General features: G+C 44.2%; 1 protein-coding gene across 2 annotated transcripts in view; it reads left to right on the top strand.

Annotated features, from left to right (window-relative positions):
• Nucleotides 1–351: 351 nt before the first annotated feature.
• LOC113010193 (uncharacterized) overlaps nt 352–16,347 on the top strand; it is a 37,441-nt gene continuing 21,445 nt past the window's right edge. For both annotated transcript variants that reach the window (XM_026149143.1, XM_026149142.1), the window contains exons 1-2: nt 352–488; nt 15,976–16,088. In XM_026149143.1, the coding sequence (XP_026004928.1) occupies nt 15,989–16,088 (100 nt within the window). In that variant the 5' untranslated portion in view covers nt 352–488; nt 15,976–15,988. The remainder of the gene's footprint in view (nt 489–15,975; nt 16,089–16,347) is intronic.

The raw sequence follows: 16,347 nt of genomic DNA, 5'->3' as shown, positions 1-16,347 counted from the left end.
AAGAGCTCATTGGTCCAGGACTCCACAGTCTATTCACACCTACAGGCTAAAATTCAAGTGTTGCAGCAGCTCAGGATTACAAATAAATCTTCCCTAGTTCAAAATTAAAAAGTTAAAGTTACAAGTCTAAAACAGCAAATACATGTGTGTATATTCATATAAAACTGAACTTTAAATTGAAAAGAGTATGAGAAAGTTTCAAGAATGAGACATGTATATGTATGAACTAAGCATGAATAAATTTAAACTGCAATAACACAGTGTGGGTGCTTAAGCTGTTCTCAAAAGTCTTTTTCTTTCCTTTTTGTAAATCCTGTATAACAAGTGTGACTTGTGGTTCTCCCTGTTTACAGAGGAAGCAGGTCACACATTCCTGAGAAATCAGTCCCTCCTCTCTGTATGTCCTATAAAAGCCAAAGGCGGGCAAAGTTTGTTCCTTACAGAGACGTCAGAGGCAGAACAACCTGAGAGACCAACTCCTGTGTGCAGTGAGTACTGTGGTTACATATTTTATTTGCTTCCTGACTGTAGTTATCTTTTGAATAAACGCTTAATCAGTATTTATATCAAGTCAGTTTTTTTTTCTTATAACAGAAAACAGTTGAAACCTTTAATTTTCTTGCTAAAAATCATTTACCTTCATCAGCTTTTTCAAATAATCTCACTTTGTCAAATCACAACAACAGTCACGTGACTGTTGTTGTGATTTGACGCTATATAAATAAAATTGAATTGAACCTTCTGTGAATGGTACTCATGGCCACTGAAAACACAACAGAGTCAACTGTTACTAACTAACTACTACTAACCCAAGTTGCCTACCGATGCATCCATCAGAGCATGAATGTGTGTGTGAATGTTAGTTAAGAAGCACTAGCTAACAGCTGAGGAAAAAGTGCTTGTGCAAATGGGAGTGATTGGATGAATGTACGAGTTCTGTAAAGCGCTTTGAGTGCACATGATAGAGTAGAAAAGTGCTATAAAAGAACCAGTCCATTTTCCATTTATCAAAATCTCATCTTTAAGGTCTCACATTCACAGGCAGTGTTAGACCTTGATCTGCCTTCTTACGGTGTGTTCACACCGAACGCGATGGACGCGAATAAAACGCCCCAAACGCCCCTAATTTGACGCGTGTACATTCGCGTCTCAACGCGTGTCCAAGAAAAATCCATCGCGCGTCAAAATATGATATTTTGACGCGCGTGAACCGGAAATGTGGGAGGAATGTGGGAGGGAGTTGTGCCAGACCGGTATCTTTGCAAGATGGCAGCTATCGAGCTAGCGCTTGAAGAGAGAGTCTCCCTTCTCTATGTACTGTGGAGAGCAGAGCAGCAGCGTAAAAGACGTCCTCGCCGTACCTGGGTCCATCAGGTCCTCCAGAGGCATGAGCAGTTTGGTGAGTTTCACCACTTGCTCCAGGAGCTGCGCCTGGATGACGGCCGATTCCAGCGCTATCACCGTCGGCCAGTTTGAGGACCTGCTTTCCCTCGTCGGTCCCAGCATTGCCCGCCTAGACACCAACTACAGACGCTCAATCCCACCTGCAGAGCGCCTGTCCGTCTGCCTGAGGTTAGTAAAAGTGTTTAATACGGTAGTCCTTTATTGATATCTGTGCTAATATGCTAATCCATCCAGTTATACACTGCTAACATGGATGTGCTATGCTAACGGTGAATGCTGTCGGTGTTTACTGAAAGCAAACTGTGGTACAGAGACGACTCTTTATAATATTTCTAGTGATACTCAGAAGCTCTCATCAAGTCCCGATTTAATTCGATTTATGCTGTTATCAGTGTTTGCATGATAGCATGGCTGTGGTGTCACATCAATGTATGCGCTCGGTGTTTGCTGATATCAAACTGTAGCATTAGGACCACTGAGTTAACCTTTGTAGTGATACTCACTCCTTTTTATTTAGACCTGGTTTAATTCTGGGATAGTTGAATATTTGTATATAATCCCTGCAGCTGTCAGACTCTATAACAGGGGTCACAGCCTTTATTAAAACAGAGTTAGATAAAACTGTGAACAGTTTGGTTCATCTCTAGTTACATGGTTCTATCTTGATAAGCTGTCTTATCACAGATTAATTTTTCAAAAATATTAATGATTTAAGCAAGGAAAGGGCTACATGTCAACATACAACTCTTTATTTCTATTAATGTCTCACTTCATTCCTACCTGATTGACATGTTTAGGAATTATGAGTGATTGGCTCACTGTAGTTGTGAAAGTTGCTACCAATCAAATTATGATATGTTAAAGTTAAAACAAAACACAACTGTTTTAGATATTATCTAATATACATTTTGTAATTATCCTTATAATTACAAAATGTTTTATGTAAGATTTAAGTTTTGTGATTTATATCTGACATCACAAAAGTATTTTGGAATTTGAATAATGTATTTTGTAACTGCAGTACACATAATACTGATTTTGAACAATTTTGTCCAGGTTCCTTGTCACCGGGGACTCCTTCAGGACCATCGCGTTCAGTTTCAGAGTCGGTGTGTCCACGGTGAGCCAGATCACCCCCAAGGCAGCGACGTCCATCTGGGACTGTCTAGTGGACGACTTCATGGCTGTGCCTTCACCTGGAGACTGGCGCTCCATCACAGAGGGATTCCAGGAGCGCTGGAACTTCCCTCTGTGCTGTGCAGCTCTGGATGGGAAGCACATCCAGACAAAGGCACCCCATATATCATATAGGAGACACACACATTGATATACACTAAATATTCATTTCATTTCTTTTTTGTGGTGCCCAAATTGATGCACCTGCTTGATTTTGTTTAAACAATTATTGCACACTTTCTGTAAATCCAGTAAACTTCTTTTCACTTCTCAAATATCACTGTGTGTGTCTCCTGTATGATATTTAACTGACATTTTTTATTGTAACAACCAACAATTTATACAGGAAAATAATGTCTATTAACAAGGTTGCCCAAACTTCTGCATCCCACTGTATCAGTATATTTTGTCATTAGTATAATATGAAATAAATTCTACATGTGTCAAGTCGTGTGCCAACATTTGCTGTGTAGTAGAACTGAGACATTAGTCATTATAAACATTTATTTGAAATAATATTAAAAGTCTCAAACAGAAAAACATTAAACATAAATATATAAAATATAAGAATTTACAGAGAGACAGGAATAAAAAGGACCAGCTGCTCTCCAGAGCAGGAACAAGGCTGAGGAGGAAATGCTCCATTGGAGACTGGTGTGGCCTCTTCAGGGACTCCAGGATGGCCAGCTCCACCGCTGATGGACCGTCCTGGGACCCGTCCCTCATCTGCCTCGGAGCCGTCCTCCTCTGTGGGCCTGTAAAACAGCACAAAACACAAAGAAATGAGAAGGCTGCTACTAGATTTTAATTTCAACATTGAAAAAAAAAAAAAACAATAACAGGATATAATCAGATTGGTTGTAGATATTTAGTAAAGGTGATCACAAGGCAATCCCACCGACTAAAAAGGTATCAGTGCTTGCTGTACATATCTGTGGGTGCAGCAGCAGGAGCTCAGGGACTGGGGAGCCAGGAGAAGCAACAGGGGATGCTCTGCTGCAGAATCAGTTGGTTCTATCAATACAGTATTAAATGTTAACAGGTTGGATATAATAATCGTAGAGTAGACAGTGGTCCCTCATTTATTGCAGGGGTTCTCAGAATAACTAGCCCCTGGTCACAGTTCTCACAATTGATTCTCAAAGTGCAAACCTTTGTAGATTGCAAAACGTAAAAGTATTATTATGCCGCGGTTTGTCTTCATCTGCCCGCCACTTTCGTGCGCCTTTTTCCCTCACGGTGCAGGTGTCTATTTCTGAATGAGGCTCATAGTTATGGGTGTTTTTGTGCTGTTTTTTCTATTGGACGCGATGGTTATCAAAACCAAACGTGATAAATTTGGCAAGCGCAGGAGACACGGCACGGAGCAGATTTGTCAATCAGGCTGCAGAATGCAATGCTGTACTGTGCAATAAAAAATCAGCGAAAAAGCAAAGCAGTGACGGATGAACAGCGGGACCACTGTGTGCTGTTTATTAATAAACAATAAAATATATTCCTAAATGATAACATGCATAAAAGCAGAACGGTATTTGTACGTCAGTGGGAAAATAGCGGTGGCTTGCTAGCTTTTGTGCGGCTTCCCCGGGTCAGTGAAAACTTTCAAAAGAGAAATGAATGAACTTACCAGGTTGCCCGATCTCTTCACATATCTTCCTCCAAGCTCGGTCCTTTTTATTCCTGTCTCGGTACTGAAAGCAGCTGGTGTTGTACAGCTCCGAGTTGTTTGCTACCGCATTGATTAGCCTTCCCCTCCATTGAAGTATGAAAGGCTTTGGCTGGATCTGCCCCTTTGACCTAGGTAACAGCCACGTCACCAGGCTCCTGATTGGTTGTCGCGGCGCGATTTGACGCTGGAGTTCAGATTTTTCCAACTCGAGCGGTAGACGCGAAACGCGCGTATGCACAAAATGCAACACAAAAACTCACGCGCGTGGTTTTATTCGCGAGTCAAACGCGCCAGACGCGCTACACTGACGCGCGTTTCGGCGTTTTAGCGACGCAAATCTGCTTCCGAATTTTCGCGGGACCCGCAATCGCGCGTCATCGCGCCTTTCCATTGACTTTACATGTAAACCTGACGCTCTATTCGCGTCCATCGCGTTCGGTGTGAACACACCGTAAGTTCTCTGCTGTTTTTCTGCAGTTTGAGCCTGGGAATTTTTCAGTCTTAAAGGAAGCAATCGACCATTTAAGACCTTATAATACTGGTGGATGTCTCTGTCCCACTGCAGCCTTTGCTTAACCGGTCTTTAACATCATGTAGACCAGCGGTCTCCAACCTTTTTTGCGCCACGGACCGGTTTATGCCCGACGATATTTTCATGGACCGGCCTTTAAGGTGTCGCGGATAAATACAACAAAATAAAACTAATACCGGTACTGAAAAAAAGAAGATTTATTCATAACACACGTGAAAAGACCCAGGAAAACAGAGTTAACGATAAAAACGATAACAAAATAATGCTGAAAACCGATAAAAACCCTGAAAACTATACATTTCACACCTTAGTCTCAACTCTCGCGGCCCGGTACCAAATGACTCACGGACCGGTACTGGTCCGAGGCCCGGGGGTTGGGGACCGCTGATGTAGACAGTTAACAGACCTTTCTCACCCTAAACGAAAATAAGACTGGTCATTAACAGCTCTGTGGGAGTCACGGTGGTGGAACGATATCGCAGACGTTCAATTTCAGAATTGTTACTGTCAAGTGTTCTCTGACTGTGAGGTGTCCACACTTGAAAAAGACCAGACTTTGAATTTCACTCAACTTTATTTAGACCAACTAGTTTGATAGCTGGTAGGTAGCAGCAGGTAAAAAACCTTTCAACACAAAAATAAAGAACATTTCATTAATCATTCAGATAAATTACACAGAAGACAGATGAAATAACAAAATACACTTCAGTAAAGCCATTTACCATGTAATTAACTGTGTTAATTTAACTGTGGTTCTTAAATAAATATACACAATGTGTCTTCTTTGCATTTAACACTTTTTTATAAACAATTGTATTTTAAAGTATACATTTTAGCGTTCACAAACATTTTAATAGACTTTAACTAAGGATTTTCTTTACAAAGAATTATTTTCTTTAAATCAAAACCAAACATTTATTCACTAGTTTTACGATCCACCCAAGGATTTGGGGGGGGTCGCTATTTTTAATATTAAGTAACATAAGTATGTGGGAACACTAACTGCACAAACAATTTATTCAAACTTAAACATTCTTTTCTGTCAATATAATTTTTAAACTTAAATGCAGCAACTATTTCCCTAAGCGTAAAACATTTGCACAACTGAGCTTCCATAGTCCCAGATACATCTGCAAAAGCAAAATGTGAACTCAAGAGCTTACCGATAGCCTGTCTTGTTCAAAGTCTTCCTCACAGTGGAAAAGTGCTTTGTTTGCCGTCCTCTCAGTATGTTGCTCCCGGGTCAAATGACTGCTGCATGCATTTAAAGGTTTACTCGGCACGCCCACCCTTGATTGCTCTAATGTGGCTCACCTGGCAGGGCGGCGCACACCAGGCCGTGCTTAGTTGTTGATTGCACCCAAGGTCTAATCAGTGGCCATGGGTAAGCAGCAGCACCGAACAGGTAGAGGGCAGGAGGAGGAAAAGAGGAATAACAGCCACACCTACTAGGTCAGCGCGACAGTTACAAACCAACAGGATACACATGCAGCCCATGCAATAATGTTACTTTAAAATGTTTCCACCTCAAAGGGCCGAGAGAAGCTCAATAGGTGAAATTTTATATGAATCGTTTTCTGAAGCAGTTGAAACATAGTAAGAACTGAAATATATTTAAGAACTAATTCAACAATACTTTATAAGTACATACTTCACACATATAATTTAATTGGTGTTCCTTAAATACAGTCTTAGTAACATGAATAACCTCAACTTGCTCTCACAGATTTATTTGTGTCCATCGTTGTTAGTGCACGTCCATGTTTTCTAACATGTGGAAGGTCCTGAGTGTGAAACCAGCTGTTCTGTTTGTAAATTTCTTTTCTCTGGTTTTCCCTCCTGGTTAAAGCTGCAGCATAAAGCTCAGACTATTTCTGAGAAATCAGAGTTCTTCCTGACCTTCCCAAAGGAACAATAGCTGGTGGAGTGTGTTCCTGTCAGGGACTTCATTCTGCTGTGAGTATGTGGTTTGACTTGTTTTGTTTGTTTTAGATCTTCCTGATTCCTCATCGCTAAGATTTCTTTTTATATTTTTTGTTGTGAGTCACAACAAAAACTAACAGACTTAAAAACTCCTTTGTCCCACACGCCATCAGACTGTTTAACTCCTCTCTGGAGGGGAGAGGGAGGGGAGACAGGAGGACAAAGGAGGGGGGAACAACTAAGCTGTAGTGCCTTTTCACCTCACTGTGCAATACCTTTTGTTAATAGTCAACGGTGCAATAGACCTCAATACTTGAAATGTGCAATTCACTTGTATTTTTATTCCTATTTATTCTATTTATCCCCTTCGTATATTTTATTTATATTTGTCTCTGTATTTATATATGTGTGTGTGTGTGTGTGTGTGTGTGTGTGTGTGTGTGTGTGTGTATATAATATTCTGTAACTCTGTAACTTCTGTCGGTGCTGTGCTTTTGGAAACCGAATTTCCCAGAGGAACCCACCCGAGGGATTAATAAAGTTTTAGCTTATCTTATCTTATCTTACAAGGCATTTTCAGGTTATTTCCTGTTCAGACATTTATTTATTTTTTATAATTTGCTTATTACGTTCGTACCACAAAACTATATCAGCTAAATGAACTCTGAGCTGTTGTTTTATAAAAGAAATGTCCATCAGCTGTAGAGACGCTGTAGCTTAAACTGCCTGTTGTCATTCTTACAGTTTCAAATACTGTCTCTCTCAATCTCAGTGTGGCTGTAACTCAGGAGGTCACCGACTAATCCGCAGGTCTGCATGCCAAATATTCTTGGGCAACATCAAGTTGCTCTCCAATGCATCCACTGGAGTATGAATGTTAGATAGAAAATACTTGCAGAAAAAGTGCTTGTGCGAGCAGGTGAATGAGACAAGTTGTGTGAAGCACTTTCAGTGCTCAGAATACAAAGTGCTGTATAAGAACCAGTCAGTTGGCAACCTTGTGGTTTACTGACTTAGACCACTGAAACTTCAGCTTTCTGTCTTCTCACCAATGAGAGGAGCAGTGCGAGCAAGAGTGACTCACACTCTCCTTTGATTACATTTACTGAACTATTGTTATATTAGTTTTTTGTTATTTTGTTATATTTCTTTTGTAAAAGAAGATGGCGGCGCGCACGGGTGCAGCGGCTCTTAGCTCTCCAGTTTGGTGCTTGTTTTTACTTTTAATGTGGATATTTTTGAATGTTTGCAACGCCGCCATCTCTTACAGTCGCCAGAACCTAATTGACCTCGGTTTTAAATATAGTTTGTTTGTTTCTGGCAACTATCAGCGAACACAAAATCCTGGAGGAGATAGCGAGACCGCCAGGGTCACCGTGGATGGTCTGCCCGCCCAGCAAGCGTAGAAGGCGACGGAGGGAAAGAAAGCAGAAGAGGGGATGCCGGTCGGGTTCAGACGCTAGGCTATGCAAACATCCACACCGGCCAGCGCTTCCGAGCCTTTTCCTATCGAACGCCAGATCCATCACCCACAAATTGGACGAATTGGAGCTACAGATAGCCACCACGAGCTTTGCACGTAACTGCAGCATTATTCTTATTACGGAGACGTGGCTTCACCCGCTGATTCCCGACGCTGCAGTCGAGTTAGCAGGCCGCACGCTACACCGGCACGACAGAAACAGCAACTCAGGTAAAAGCAGAGGAGGGGGGCTATGTGTTTACGTGCATAACAAGTGGTGTTGTAACAGTAGGATCATTCACACACACTGTTCTCCTGATTTGGAGGTTCTGGCAGTCTCGTGCAGACCTTTTTACATCCCGAGGGAGTTTACAGTAGTTATTGTGATAGCTGTTTATATACCGCCGGATGCTAACGTCAGCACGGCTCTCAGCCTCTTGCTGAACACCATAAACAAACAACAGCTTGCCCACCCCGATGGGGTTTTTATTGTCGCCGGCGACTTTAACAAAGCGTGCCTAAAGACTGTGCTTCCTAAATTTGTCCAGTTTGTCCTAAATTTGTGGACTTTGCTACGAGAGGAGAACACACTTTGGACCATGTCTATTCAAACATCAGGCATGCTTTCAGAGCGACACCCCTCCCCCACCTGGCTGGATCTGACCACCTCTGCATGTCCCTCACCCCCACCTACACCCCCCTGCTGAGAAAAACAAAGCCCCAGACAAAGACAATAAAAACCTGGCCTGAAGGAGCCCTTTCTCAACTGCAGGACTGCTTCTCAACAACTGTATGGGATTTATTCTCCAGCCACAACCTCCAGGAGTACACGGACACTGTACTCTCGTACATCAGGAACTGTGTTGACAATGTCACCGTCAACAAAAGGGTCAGGGTGTTTCCAAATCAAAAACCCTGGATGAATAGCGAAGTGCAATCCCTCCTAAAAAGCCGCAACACTGCCTTCAAGTCAGGGGACAGGGCTGCGTATAGGGCGGCGAGGGCAGACCTGAGTAGAGGCATCAGGAAAGCTAAGGCTGCCTATAGGAGGAGGATTGAAGATCACTTTGCTGACAACGACCCCAGAAAAATGTGGCAGGGGATCAATCACATTACCAACTACAGAAGCAATAACCAGGCGACATCTAGGACTGATGCCTCGCTGGCTGAGGATCTAAACCGTTTCTTCGCCCGCTTTGAGACGACCAAGCCCTCAGCTGTCACACCACTTCCACCCGCCCCCAGCACTGGCACACTAACACTTAGGGAGCACCAAGTGAGGTGTGTTCTAAGGTCAGTGAATCCCAGGAAGGCGGCAGGTCCTGATGGAATACATGGAAAGGTTCTCAGAGCATGTGCTGACGAACTGACCGGAGTCTTCACTAAAATCTTCAACCTTTCCTTGTCATCAAACACCGTCCCGCCCTGCCTCAAAACCTCCACCATCATCCCCATCGCCAAGAAGTCAGCTGTGGCCAGCCCAAATGACTACAGGCCTGTTGCACTTACGCCTGTAGTGATGAAGTGCTTTGAGAGACTGGTCTGTCAGCACATCAGGGCCGGTCTGCCTCCCACTCTGGACCCCCACCAATTTGCCTACAGGAAAAATCGTTCCACCGAGGACGCTATCACCATAGCGCTCCACACTGCGCTGAGTCACCTGGAGCACCGAGGAAGCTATGTGAGAATGCTCTTCCTGGACTTCAGCTCAGCATTCAATCATATCATCCCGGAGATCCTGGTCCAGAAACTGTCTCACCTGGGACTCTCCACCCCCATCTGCCTCTGGATCAAGGACTTCCTGACAAATAGACCACAGTCTGTCAGACTCGGCCCCCACCTGTCCAGCACCATCACACTCAGCACCGGGTCTCCACAAGGATGTGTTTTGAGTCCCCTCCTGTTTACGCTCTACACATCCGACTGCTCCCCTACCCATCTCTCAAACACCATCATAAAGTTCGCGGATGACACCACAGTGGTTGGACTCATCTCAAGGGGGGATGAGTCGGACTACAGAGATGAGGTCAACAGACTGACTGAGTGGTGTTCAGATAACAACCTCCAACTGAACACCACGAAAACTAAAGAACTTATCTTGGACTTCAGGAAGGGCAGAGCAGATCCGGCCCCACTTTACATTCACGGGAACTGTGTGGAGAGGGTACACTCCATGAGGTTTCTGGGCGTGCACATCTCTGATGACCTCTCCTGGACTGCAAATACCACGGCGGTGGTTAAAAAGGCCCAGCAGCGTCTCCACTTTCTGAGAGTGCTCAGGAGGAACAACCTGGAGAAGAGGCTGCTGGTGACATTTTACAGAGCCACCATAGAGAGCATCCTAACGTACGGCATAACATCATGGTATGCAGGGTGCTCAGCTGTGGACAGGAAAGTACTGCAGAGGGTCATCAACACAGCCCAGAAGATCACTGGCTGCTCTCTGCCCAATCACTTCAAATCACTTTTTTTTTTTTTTTTTTTTATTGTCACATCACATGTGCAGGCACACTGGCACAGCACATGCGAGTGAAATTCTTGTGTGCGAGCCCCACAAGCAACAGAGATGTGCAAACACAACAACACAAACGAGCAAAATACAAGAATGGCCAACCTGAAACTAATAAATATATGTACAATATATAATAGTGTATGCATTTCTGGATGTGTATACTAACTATTTTCCTACGTGTGTGTGTGTGTGTGTGTGTGTGTGTGTGTGTGTGTGTGTGTACACATTTTTACAAATTAAATAGTAAAAAAAATAAATAAATAAAAAAAAATAAAAATAAAAATAATAATAATAATAATAATAAAATATATAAAATATACAGAGTTGAATATGTGCAAAACAAGTGGCATTTATATACAGTATGGAGTGCATAATGTTGAAGTTCCAGTAGTGAAGCTGAGGTGTCTATGACGTGTTCAGCAGTCTGATGGCCTGGTGGAAGAAGCTGTCTCTCAGTCTGCTGGTACGGGACCGGATGCTGCAGAACCTCCTTCCTGATGGAAGCAGTCTGAACAGTTTATGGCTGGGGTGACTGGAGTCCTTGATGATCCTCCCCGCTTTCCTCAGGCACCGCTTCCTGTAGATGTCTTGGAGGGAGGGAAGCTCACCTCCAATTATCCGTTCAGAGCACCGCACTACTCGCTGGAGAGCTTTGCAGTTGTAGGCGGTGCTGTTGCCATACCAGGTGGTGATGCATCCAGTGAGGATGCTCTCAATGGCACAGTGATAGAAGGTCCTGAGGATGCGGGGGCTCGTGCCGAATCTTTTCAGTCTCCTGAGAAAGAAGAGGCGCTGCTGCGCCTTCTTCACTGTTTTGTTTGTGTGTACTGACCACGTAAGATCCTCAGCCAGATGTACACCAAGGAAGCGGAAGCTGCTCACTCTCTCCACAGCAGCGCCGTTGATGGTGATGGGGGTGTGTACTTCTCTGCACCTCCGGAAATCCACTATCAACTCCTTTGTCTTTGCGACGTTGAGGGTGAGATGGTTGTCTTGACACCAGTGGGTCAGGGCGCTGACCTCCTCCCTGTAAGCCGTCTCATCACCGTTGGTGATAAGACCCACCACTGTAGTGTCGTCCGCAAACTTCACAATGATGTTGGAGCTGTTAGTGGCTGTGCAGTCGTAGGTGTAGAGTGAGTACAGGAGAGGGCTCAGTACACACCCCTGTGGAGCACCAGTGTTCAGTGTGATGGGGGATGAGGTGATGCTGCCCAGTCTGACCACCTGGCGTCTGTCAGACAGGAAGCTAAGGATCCAGCTGCAGAGGGAGCTGCTCAGTCCTAGATCCTGCAGTTTCCTGTCCAGCTTCGAGGGAACGATGGTATTGAATGCTGAGCTGTAATCTACAAACAGCATCCTCACATACGTGTCTCTCTTCTCCAGGTGTGACAGGGCAGTGTGTAGTGTCAGGGCTATGGCATCATCAGTGGACCTGTTGTGGCGGTATGCAAACTGTAGAGGGTCCAGTGAGTTGGGTAGTGCAGAGCAGATGAAGTCCCTGACCAGCTTCTCGAAGCATTTGCTTACGATGGGGGTCAGGGCTACAGGTCGCCAGTCGTTCAACGAGGAGATGGTGGAGGATTTGGGTACAGGGACGATGGTGGCCATTTTGAAGCAGGCTGGGACTACAGACAGAGAGAGGGAAAGGTTGAAGATGTGCGTGAACACTCCAGCCAGCTGAGCCGCGCATGACCTGAGGACGCGGCCGGGAATCCCGTCCGGACCAGTAGCTTTGCGTGCGTTCACCTTCCTGAAGCACCTCCGCACATCCTCCTCAGACACAGTGTGCGCACTGACGTCATCCGCGGTGCGCACACTGTCCGGTCTCGTGGTGTTCGCTGCGTCGAATCTAGCGTAGAATACGTTTAGATCCTCACACAGAGAGGCCGTGGTCTGCGGTGTGCTGGTTTTCCCTCTAAAGTCTGTGATCGTGTTTAGTCCCTGCCACATACTCCGAGGGTTGTCAAACTGTTGCTCCACCCTGTCCCTGTACTCACGTTTGGCTGCTTTGATCGTCTTCCGGAGTTGGTAATGTGCGTGTTTGTAGTCCGATGTGTTCGCAGAGGCAAAGGCGGTGTTCCGTGCCGCCAGTGCCGCGCGAACATCTCCGTTAATCCAGGGTTTTTGATTTGGGAAGGATTTGACTGTTCTGGATGGGACGACATCTTCCACGCATTTCCTGATAAATCCGCAGACTGAGTCTGTGTATTCATCAGTGTCTCTGGCGGCCACGTGAAACATTTCCCAGTCCGCGTGATCAAAACAGTCCCGCAGCGCAGACTCCGATTGGTCCGTCCAACAGTGCACCGCCCTCCGGGTTGGAGCTTCCTGTTTCAGCTTCTGCCTGTAGGCGGGCAGGAGCAGGATGGAGCAGTGATCTGATTGGCCGAATGGGGCGCGGGGGAGGGCTTTGTACGCATCCCGGAAAGAGGTGTAACAGTGGTCGAGTTGCCGGTCTCCACGTGTGTTGAAAAGGATGTGTTGATGGAGTTTTGGTGAGACTTTCTTCAGGTTTCCCTTATTAAAGTCTCCGGCTGTGATAAACGCTGCCTCTGGGTGTGCGGTTTCCTCGCTGCTGATCACGCTGTACAGTTCCCTGAGTGCTCGGTCAGTGTCGGCTTGTGGGGGAATGTAAACAGCCGTAATAATCACTGCTGTAAATTCCCTCGGTAGCCAGAATGGCCGGCACTTAATCATCAGGTACTCCAGGTCCGGTGAGCAGAAGGATTTGACCGGGTGCACGTTCGCATAATCACACCAGCTGTTGTTGATCATGAAACACACACCACCGCCTCTGCTTTTCCCAGTAAGATCCTGTGACCTGTCCGCGCGGTGCACAGAGAACCCCGGCAGTTGTATTGCGGAGTCCGGTACTTTGTCCGATAGCCAGGTTTCTGTGAGGCAGATCACGCAGCAGTCCCGCATCTCTCGCTGGAATGAGATCCGTGCCCGAAGCTCGCACAGCTTGTTCTCCAGAGACTGCATATTAGCCAGTAATAAACTGGGTAACGGTGGTCTGTAAGTGCGCCGTCTCAGTCGAACCAGAACGCCAGATCTTCTCCCTCTGCGTCGGCGTTTGCGGCCTCCAGGGCCAGAGAACAAAGGCGTCTCAGGTGAGATGAATGGGGGGTCTGCAAACGGAGCGTCCGTGTTGCAAAACTTGAACTCCGGAAAGTTATAAGAAAGACCGTCTTTTATGTCCAGTAAGGTTTGTCGGTCGTACACAAGGAGACAAGTGCTGCTCGTGAAAAAATAAAGGAAAAGTAAAATTAAACACAGAAGAAAGCCGTTGCTTGGGGGAGCTCGCGACGAGGCTGCCATACTCGGCGCCATCTTGATCACATCCTGGAGGTCACTGCAAACTCTCGGTACCTCAGCAGAGCTGGCAATATCATCAAGGACTACTCTCACCCCAGCAACCAACTGTTTGAACTATTACCGTCAGGCCGACGGTACAGGTCACATAAAACCAGGACAAACAGATTCAGGGATAGCTTCTTTCCCAGAGCTATCACCGTAGTAAATAAGCACAAAAACAATTGAACCTATTCCATACCGTCACTGCCATTATATTATGCTGCTATTCATACTGTCATTATATTATGCTGCTATCCTGTATATATCGTACTTACTATTGTTTGAGTACTTGTGATTGTTTTATTGTACTTTTTATATTTTACATTTATATTTATTATTGAAACTTGCACCAAGGGAGTGGCACTCCAATTTCGTTGTACTTTGTACAATGACAATAAAGGCTATTCTATTCTTCTATTCTATTCTTCTATTATTGTGTATGATATGTTCGCATCAGTGTTGAAAAGAAATGCACATTATATATTTGTGCTTGTTCTACAAAGAGGTTTTGTTTCATCTGATTGTTAAAATGAATTTTTGTCAATCATTTTTTCCCAGTTTGGATTCAGGAGACAGACACCATCTCTACTTTTAAGATTAGGCTTCAAACTTTCCTTTTTGCTAAAGCATATAGTTAGGGCTGGACCAGGTGACCCTGAATCCTCCCTTAGTTACACTCCTATAGGCTTAACCTGCAAGAGGATTCCCATAATGCGTTGAGTGTTTTTTCTTCAGTTACCATTTTATGTGTTTATCAGTTTCAGTTTCAGTTTTATTTGTCATATGCAAGTTAGCACAGGGTCAACATTGCAATGAAATCTATTTGACGAGCAGCAGACAGTAATTCAGCAGTATAATATGTAAAAAACAGTAAGAGCAAAATGTTTATAAAATATAGTAAAAAGAAAAAAGTTAACAGGAAATACACACACACTTGTGAATAGATAAAGGAAATCTTAAATAGGAATGTAACCATTGACATGTTATTGGGGGGGGGGGGGGGGGCAAATGGGATATTGCACATGAGATAAAGTGGCATGAGTGAACAGCAGTACAAACTGAACAGTACAAAATTTTGAGTGGCAGTTAGTACAGTATTGCACAGAGTAAGGTTTTTATTTGTTTAAATACTAATGACAATGAAGTGACCAGTGCTGTCAGCGTTGATCTCGTCAAAATGACGTTAACCCCATAACCACATTAACGCGGCAAATCTCCGGAAGCTCGTAAACACGTGCACGCCGTGCAGCCCTACGCATGGGGCGATCCACGTCAACTTTCTTACGGATATTTTCTGCGTTAATGCGATTATGGCGTTTACATCATTTTGGCGAGATCAACGCTGACAGCAATAGTTTATACACCAGAGGGTCTGATTGTTGGGTTTTCTCTGTATTATTCTGGTCTTTACTGTACAATGTAAAGCACTTTGAAGTAACTGTTGTTGTGATTTGGTGCTATATAAAATAAACTCAGTTTAATTAAAAATATTTAGATTAACAGTTTCCTGGAAATGACCTACTGCCAACGATACGATACTTATGAAGAAAAACTAATAAAAATATGTTTAGAAGCATTTCAAATGAAGCTTTGCAGTAGCTGTGGATCAATAAAGAGTTTTAATGCCTGAACCTGCAGCTGTTTGCTTTCCAGTGGATCCACAGCTGTGCAGGATCACCATCTACTGATGTAATAAGGTTTTACCTTAGTATGTAAATGTATAAGAGGTATTATTGACAGTTATAAACAGAAACAGTTTGTTTCCGTAAAACTGAACGTGCAGCATTTTACAACCTACTACACTGTCACTGTCTCACCCAGGAGGTGCCAGGTGGAATTATTCCAGATGTTGTCAGTTATAGTAATGGGTATAAAAACAAACAGCTGGACAGAAGAGGAATCGGAAAAACCACCTCATCTTTTTCTGTGTTTTCCAGGTTAGACTGAAGGATGGACGGTACATCAGGCGGTGCGATGGAGGTGGCAGCGCTCGGTCGGCCTTTCAGCGTCGGGATGCTGTACGACTGTCGTAGTGACGCGCTCGTCCCCGGTAAGAATTCACATGTAAAGATTCTTGATGCATCACAAACTTTCATTTTTTAAATATAATATAATATATATATATATATATATATATATATATATATATATATATATATATATATATATATTCTACAGTCGACTGGCTTTAAAAAATGGAAGTGACATGCAGTCTTTTGACAGTGGCGTCACTAAATTAGTTATTAGAACGTTTCCCTCAAGAAAATCCAAACTGCCATTTTTGACATTATTACTGTCATTATCTTAAA

The sequence above is a fragment of the Astatotilapia calliptera genome, chromosome 18 (assembly GCF_900246225.1).
Source record: "Astatotilapia calliptera chromosome 18, fAstCal1.2, whole genome shotgun sequence".
NCBI classification, from domain to species: Eukaryota; Metazoa; Chordata; class Actinopteri; order Cichliformes; family Cichlidae; genus Astatotilapia; species Astatotilapia calliptera.
Note: the sequence above shows the minus strand (reverse complement) of the source record. Positions and strands in the feature narration are given on the sequence as shown.